Here is a 7712-nt window from a genome sequence, read left to right as displayed (position 1 = left end):
CTTAGTTTTGGCCTTTTGACTATGATAATATTGTCAATACTTATAAAGCGTACCGTTTAACGGTATAGGCTACACTTTATAAGTGTTGCCAAATCATTACATAATTAGCAACACTTATTTACACATATGATTACACTTTTGAAGTGTGCTATTTTTATAATTCTAAAAGCAACACTTGATAAGTATGGCCTTATAATTATCTTAAAAATTTTCACCAAAATATTGTATTACCTCCCATATATTCAACTCTCCCTCCAATTTCTAATTGGCCAAAAAAAAAACACTCTATACAAACATAAAAACGTTTTTTCCCCAAACCAAAATTTGTGCTGCTCTTTGCCAAAAGCACTACTCAAAAATTAAACCATAAACCCTAGTTATTCTCCTTCTCAATTTCACCCAAAAATTCTCCAGTTTCCTTATCAATGGCATGTGGCGATTTCCCTAATCCTTCTTCACCTTTGTCCTAGAGACGAGAGAAACAATTCGAAGGATTTTGAATTTAGAGGAATCGGAGAATCTACGAGAAGTGGCGATGAAGATAGATTCAGTCACACGGTGAATATGTCAGCCTTCTTCTCGTCTGGGCTTGTCAAGGTAACATACTATGTTAGAGTTATCTGTTTCCTCAACGCCAAATGTTTCGTACAAAAAATAAAGGTTTACTTTGTGGGTGGGGGTTCTAGCTCAAGAGTTATGTGGCTGTATTGAAAGTTGAGTTTATGATGTCAGTTGTTCTTTTGGTCCCTTCTTTTAACAGTACCTCTACCCTGGTTTATTTGGACCCCTGTCTTTTGAGATATATGTAAATCATTTCAAGCTTGTGGATGCTTTCATGGACATGGAATTGTTGAGTTGTTACATTAATCCTAGATTGTTGATAACACACTTGGTTTTTGCCACTTTGAATTTTCTCTGAACAAAAGAAACAGAAGATCAGAAATTTGCTGTGAGGCTTCTAGATTTGTGTTCAAATTACAATTTCCCCTGTTAAAATAGGCTTTTCCCACATCAAGATGTGCACATTACTTGTTTAATTTTCCGAACATGGGACACAAGTCTGCAGGTTCAGTTATGCCCTAATTATTTTTGTACTTTTGTACCTTGTGGTCAATGGAGCATGAAAAAAATCTTAAGAATGAATTGATTGTCATGTTTTTCTTTGAATTTATCTGATATTTGATTTATCTAATGGCGTACTGATGAAAGTGCCTTCTCTTGATTGGGAAAAATCCTTTCAAGGAACATATTTGCATCATAAGAAAATCAAGGCTGCCCAAGGTATCAAGATAACCTCCCAGGTATTATTCACTACTTGTAAATCTGTGAGCTCATTTTTGGTTAGTCTTAGGATCAAGCTTAGGAAGTTTATTGGGTAGGAAACTTAATGCAGAGAGTCAGAAGTGCATTTTATTTTGACTGATCTGTTGTTAGAAAGTGTATGTATTTTGAATCTTAGATTAGTTTGTTGTTAAAATCAGATGATGCTATGTTTGGGTTCCTGATTTCCTTTTAATTAAAAATAAAATTAGCATTAGTTTTTCTAGGATCAATCAAGCAAAGTAGAGTGTCATCTACTGGATATAACTTTTGAGTCCTGATTACTGTTGGAAGTCAAATAACTTTTCATAAAGATTTGGAGGAAGCTTCGTAATTGCACGAAAAATAATAAGTGGAGGAGCTATCTCTTTGCACGTACATCTCTTTCCTTTTTCTATTTTTTCTTGTCAGGAAACCAACCAATGCACTTGATGTCTCATGTTCAACAAATATGGTGAAATTTGTGCAAGAGCATTGGAAGGTTATTCTAATTTGGGAACATATAGTCTCTTCTTTTCTTTTTGTTCTATTCATGATGTCCCTGAGCATATCAATTTTGTTCAGAATTTCTGATTTCCTAAGTCTGATATTTTGTGGTACCTTTGAGAAAAAATTTGTTGGAATAGCTGTACAAATACCGTCCTATTTTGACTTGGAATAGTTGTAAGAAATCCAATGGTTGTTCTTGTGTAGTTTGTTACTTCAGTGAAATTTGACTTGGAAGTTCAACTAACGAGCCATAACCTTTCAGTCCATTGCATGGGTGTATTGGCATTTTCTTCTACTGATGTGTGATGCTTTCACTATTTACTATATGGCTATTGATTTAGTGGTGGTTTTCCATGAATAAGTGAGACTGAGAGCTTTCTCCTTCCCCCCCCCCCTTGGTTCTTTCTATTCTTGTTCAAGGCTTTGAGCATGCGATTGCTGGCACTAGTCTATATGTTGTGGGGCCTGCTGATGATGTGGAAGACATCAAAGAAGCAGCTATGGAAGATATGAAGTCAGTGATGAGCAGGATCGACAAAACTGGAGAGGGAGTATATGTTCAAGCAACTACACTTGGATCATTAGAAGCTTTGCTGGAATTTTTGAAGACCCCAGGAGTAAGCATACCTGTCAGTGGGATTGGCATAGGTCCCGTGCATAAAAAGAATGTCATAAAAGCTAGTGTTATGCTTGAGAAGAAGAAAGAGTATTCAACCATCTTGGCCTTTGATGTTAAAGTGACACAGGGAGCTCGGGAACTTTCAGATGAACTTGGTGTCAAAGTTTTTATGGCTGATATTATATATCACTTATTTGATCAGTTTAAAGCTTACATTGACACTATCAAGGAAGAAAAAAAGAAGGAAGTTGCTGAAGAAGCAGTCCTCCCCTGTGTGCTCAAGATCATACCAAATTGTGTCTTCAAGAAGAAGGATCCAATTGTTCTGGGAGTTGATGTTCTTAAGGGCATTTTCAGGGTATTAACTTTTCTTGTCTACTGTCTCATATTCATTGATCTCATCCACTAGCTTAATTATAAAAAAGGAAAATTAAAGATAATGGAATCTCTGCATTTCATTCGAAAGAACTAGATTTTGTGCACATCAGCAATACAAATAAGAATAGATAATCAATATTTAATGGGTTGTGTTGATATTATAAGATTTTCTCTAATTGCATGTTTTCATTAGGTTGGGGAAAGGGTTCTTGATTACTCACATTGATTTCTTGTTAAATGTGTAACTTCTTTATGTATAACCTTGTTTGAGACAACTCGTCTAACATAAACAAACTTATGGACACTAAATTTTTTTTTGGTTGATAAGGTAAGTTGTTATCAAGAAGATGCCATAGATACAAAATTAGATGTGCTAGCTCCTATACACGATGCTATGAAAGGGTCGGGGAGCTAGCCAAACACCAAAAAGGGAATAACCATCTTAAGGGCCAGTCTAATGTAAGGGAGCTCACAAAATCTGGAAAAACAACTTTAGCAAATGGTTTAGAGTTGACACTACATCAAAACATTTTGTTGTTTCAGCTTTCTAAAGGCTCCAGCTCTCAACAACATCCATTTGAGGTTGTGTTTTTAAGCTTTTACATTGGTGATATATAAACATATATGCTTGTGTTTTTATTTGCGCACAAAGATTGAGGAGCTTGAATTGAAGAAGAAGCAACAAGAAACCAAAGCTATTGAAACTTCAAGGAAAGCTATTCCATCAATGGTATTTATTTCCAAAAGACAAAAGTATGTCATTTGAGTGGTTTCCAAATTAATACTTAACCCGTTTGGTAATTATACTTCATGTTCTGTTTTTGTGGCAGGAAAAGTGCAAGAAACAATTAATGATAGCCAATTCAGATTTCATGGAAAAAATGGAGGTATTCTAATTAATCAACCTATATGTATGTTATTGCCTTGCATGTGGAATTAGATGCAACTCACACTTCCATAGTTTATATTATGTTGTAACTCACATTTGAGATACCGAACTCAATCATTTCTGATGTCTGTAATCTAATCCATCAAAATGCACTATTCCCATCTATGGTTCTCTAAGTTGTTATTTCTGGTTAGTGTGAAATGGAAAGGGAGAGGTGGGGCTTAATTATGTTTGATTAGTGAGGAAGTAGAGAGATTCATGGTACTGTAGGATATGCATGTTACTGTAGGAGTCGTGATATTTTTAGTATTAGTAATTTCTGTCGACTGTTAAACGTTAATTTGGTGATGAATACAGGATAAGTTTCTGAACCTGGTGTCTAAACTGGAAGAAAAAGATAAGGCGATCACATTATTTATGTTGTCGGCTGAATAATTTGTTGAAGTTAAGAAAAAGGAAGTGGAACAAGGAAGTGAGAAATAGGGAGTGCAAGCAGTAGATGTAGCAATGGAGAGTTCAAATGATCAGAGAAATGAGCTAACAACAATTAACCCCAGAAAAGCAAAAAATACTCCCCCAGCAGCTGAGGGAAAAGATGCCAAGATACAAAGGCTTAAGAGTGGCTTCAGACTGTGAAAACCCCAGGGTAGTTTCCTTTGGCTAAACATGGTCCGCAAGAGTAATGGTTGAACATGTCCCCTCAGGTTCTGGTCCAGGTTGAAGATCTTTATATGGTCCAAACACCACCCTCAGTCTCTTCTTCTACTGCCATAGCTCCTCCTTCATTGCTTCTTTACACTAATAATTTTCATAACAACAACCTAGCATCCCCTGTCAAGCCTGTCCCTGAAAGACGAACAGTCACTGCTACTGTCTCCACCATATCTAGTGAAACTTGCTATGAAGTTGGGGATAACATGATGAACTAGTCAACTGGAAACAAGACAACTACTCTCATCAAATTAAATGATGTCCCTCATAACGTTGGTGAAGGATTTCTCCAAGCCCTAATATCAAGACAAACTATAACCACAACAACTACCGTCATACCTCATGTGAGTATCATGCATCCTATCTCCAGATCTCTCTCAGTTTGCACTCAATCTAATTAACTATTTATGTTCTTGATAATTGAATGCCACTTTAATTCTCTGTGTATGTTACTAAAGGCATTCTCCTCTCCGGTGAAGGGAGTCAAGATGAGTAAAGCACAGCAATCTTCAGGGGATGACAGGGCTAGCCATGTTAGCATCAGTAGGAAGGAGTACGGTCATCAACAAGTAAGAAAATGTTGTTCTTCTTCTGCCATATCATTGCCCCAGGGAGCTGCAAGTTGGTTAGTTCTGGCTATTCCAAGAAACATTGCCTCAGATGAGTCCATCATTTAGGGGAACTAAATAGAGTACTAGTAGTAGTAACTAAGACTATTAGGTCCTTGTTTCTAAGCATAATTTGAAGATGTTTTTTTTTTGCCTCAATCGAATTGCTTTTCCAGTGGATGTTTGCTTACCTTCTAATGGTATCGATAGGAATCTATATCACACGATAAGTGCATGTTTAATTCTCGGTATATTCGTGTTCCTTATCCCACGTAATAGAAAAATTGATCTGATGTTTTTTTCTTTTCATAGTTGCTGCTGAGCCTATGGAAACTCATTTTTGTTGTACTCCTTGTGATAAAACTTATGGATTGAGAACATTTGCAGGATGCGTGGAACATATTATAGATACCATAAGAAGGTAACCAATTTACTGTATATTAAGTTTGCTTGGTTGCTTGATCCGCCCTCTCCATTTTATCTTTAACTGAAACTTGATTTACTAGCGAAAGAAAATAATAAACTGATTGTGTTTCTGTAACTTGAACAGCCTCCTTCCAACCATCCTGACACCCTCCTTCCAACCCTCCAATAACTTCAACAACCTCATCCAAACAATTAACAAGGGGGTTCTTGGGTAGGGGAGTAGTAGAGTCAATACCTGTGATCCTTTTCCTTTGATTTTCAGAATTTTTTCTTTTTTTTCCTTGTCGGAATTGTTTGACAATTGGTTGGCTGTGGAAGGTAAGTCAGTGGTTGACTTATTATTAATTTGTGTCTCCATTGTATCCTTATTTTTTGAATTCTGATTTTTAGCTCCTTCTTGATTGTTTGGTTGATCCTGCATAGAAAGATCAATGAAATTATTAGAAGTAGGGAGTGCAGAATTAGTAGTCATACCTGTGTGACGAGTCTGCTGCTGCTGCAATGTTTCCTTAGGAGATTTTGGTCTGTCTATGCTATGTTGAACTGGCCTGTAAGCTTTCCTCTTCTGAGTCTGCCATTCTTCATCAGCTGGCTTGTTGTTATTTCCTTGTTTTTGGTGCTGCTGGTATTGTGAACTGTTGTTTCCATCCTCTCTATTTGTGTATTGCATTTGCAGGTTTCTGGAATCTTGTTTGCCTTGTTCCCCTTTGTTTTTGTTCTTCCTATCAGCCTCCAACTCTTTTCTTTTTTTAAATTCGTCATCTCTTTGCTTAATAGTACTGACATGTAACAAGGGTCCTTGGTGTTTACAATACATGCAGTAATCCGAAATATGCTCATATTCAATAGTTTGCCACCTCCCTAAGTTAAGATCTTCTTCATTCAACCCCATCCACACATGAGGAGGTCTCTCTTTGGTAAGATCAATTGGACTTTGACCCTAGCAACACTTCCTCTAGTTTTTTATATAGAAGCAGTGTCCAAGTACAAAACTTTGCCAATAGGACTCAGAAGGGCTGACAAGATGTCCTTGTGATAAATGCCAAGGTAGCTCCGGTAGAGAAATCCAAATAGGGATTATAGGTGTTTCCCCCTCAGGCCTAAAAGTCGAGTCCACTTTTGAATTGGTTGGCTTACAGTGAATACTCTCCAATTATGCACTTCCACATCTTTATTGTTATGAATTGGTTTAGCTTACTGTGAATTTAAGCATATTAAATACATGATTTATTTCACTAATTTATAATTTTATTTTGAATGTGCAGGAAAATGCCGGTAATTGAATTGGAATTGTGGCCAGAAGTAAAACTTGATCTATTGTAGTGAACGATGAATAGTTTTTGTAGTACTATTGCCATATATTTTTGAATGCATTTGGTGTTGTGGAGTTTATTGATAGTAGATATCTTTAAGCAATCACTTTCTAAGTATTGGTTGTACAAGACATATTTCTCGAAGTTTATTTGAAATATATAGCTTCGATTTAATTATTAGTTAATTTTGTACTTTAGGTCACTTGTGTATTTAATTATGTGATTATTGAATATATGCAAATAAAAATTATTATTCTTAAAAATAGAAAATTGTGGCTACAAAATTCTACACAACATTGCCACACTTCAAAAGTGTTGTCGTAGGACGTCCAATGTTATCTTGTACATAAGAAAAGTTACACTTATAAGTGTTGATCTAGATGAGATATAAAAGGAAACACTTTTTAAGTGTGACCAATAACTAAGCAAAGGCCACACTTTTAAGTGTAGTATAATCAAACAAAAGGTGTTGCTAATGAATTACTACAAAGCGTGCCCTTTATACCTCTTTGGCCACGCTTTTTAAGTGTAGCTGCTATGGCGACATTTCAAAAGCGTGGCCTAATGTCAAAGGTTACGCGATGGCGACATTTAAAAAGTGTTGCCTAATGTCAAAGGTTACGCTTCTTTAGGCCACCCCCTAAAAAGCGTTGCTTAAAGTCCAAAAGTGTAGCCTTTTATCAAAGGCCACACTTTTTGCTAGTTTAGGCTACACTTTACTGGGGTGGCCGTAGGCCTAAAATGGTGTAGTGAGTAGTTCAATTACTATAAGCATAATCTCATACTTCACCTCCTTGAGGTTCAAAACTTATTTTCAATCATCACACCTAAGGTTCAAGCTCTAGACATGGATATCATCCTAACTCATATCATTTCAGGAAATCAAACATATATGAGGTAGATTAGGTGGGTAAGGTCCTTTTACAACAACTCTATGTAATAATTAATCTACCATCATC

General features: G+C 36.2%; 1 protein-coding gene across 7 annotated transcripts; it reads left to right on the top strand.

Annotated features, from left to right (window-relative positions):
• Window positions 1–313: 313 nt before the first annotated feature.
• LOC102597162 (eukaryotic translation initiation factor 5B-like) lies at window positions 314–6906 on the top strand. 7 transcript variants are annotated; one of them, XM_015302794.1, is made up of 8 exons: window positions 1018–1301; window positions 2230–2786; window positions 3459–3536; window positions 3637–3693; window positions 4053–4750; window positions 4865–4975; window positions 5402–5435; window positions 6706–6905. In XM_015302794.1, exons 2-5 carry the CDS (start codon window positions 2310–2312, stop codon window positions 4128–4130), a joined length of 690 nt encoding a protein of 229 aa, XP_015158280.1. In that variant the 5' UTR covers window positions 1018–1301; window positions 2230–2309; the 3' UTR covers window positions 4131–4750; window positions 4865–4975; window positions 5402–5435; window positions 6706–6905. The 7 variants fall into 7 exon arrangements, with proteins under 7 accessions (XP_006362051.2, XP_015158280.1, XP_015158278.1 ...); XM_006361989.2 differs by lacking the exons at window positions 5402–5435; window positions 6706–6905 and adding an exon at window positions 314–597 and having other exon boundaries at window positions 1243–1301; window positions 4865–5074; XM_015302792.1 differs by having other exon boundaries at window positions 4865–5435; window positions 6706–6906.
• Window positions 6907–7712: the final 806 nt, after the last annotated feature.

The sequence above is a fragment of the Solanum tuberosum genome, unplaced genomic scaffold, assembly GCF_000226075.1.
Source record: "Solanum tuberosum cultivar DM 1-3 516 R44 unplaced genomic scaffold, SolTub_3.0 scf00380, whole genome shotgun sequence".
NCBI lineage: Eukaryota > Viridiplantae > Streptophyta > Magnoliopsida > Solanales > Solanaceae > Solanum > Solanum tuberosum.
This window is presented reverse-complemented; position numbering and strand designations above follow the sequence as displayed.

Coding starts and splice junctions, on each gene's coding strand:
- LOC102597162 (XM_015302792.1), top strand. CDS start 2,310: ATGGAAGATATGAAGTCAGTGATGAGCAGGATCGACAAAACTGGAGAG. Junction 2,787..3,458: donor TTCTTAAGGGCATTTTCAGG/GTATTAACTTTT, acceptor TTGCGCACAAAG/ATTGAGGAGCTTGAATTGAA. Junction 3,694..4,052: donor ATTTCATGGAAAAAATGGAG/GTATTCTAATTA, acceptor TGATGAATACAG/GATAAGTTTCTGAACCTGGT.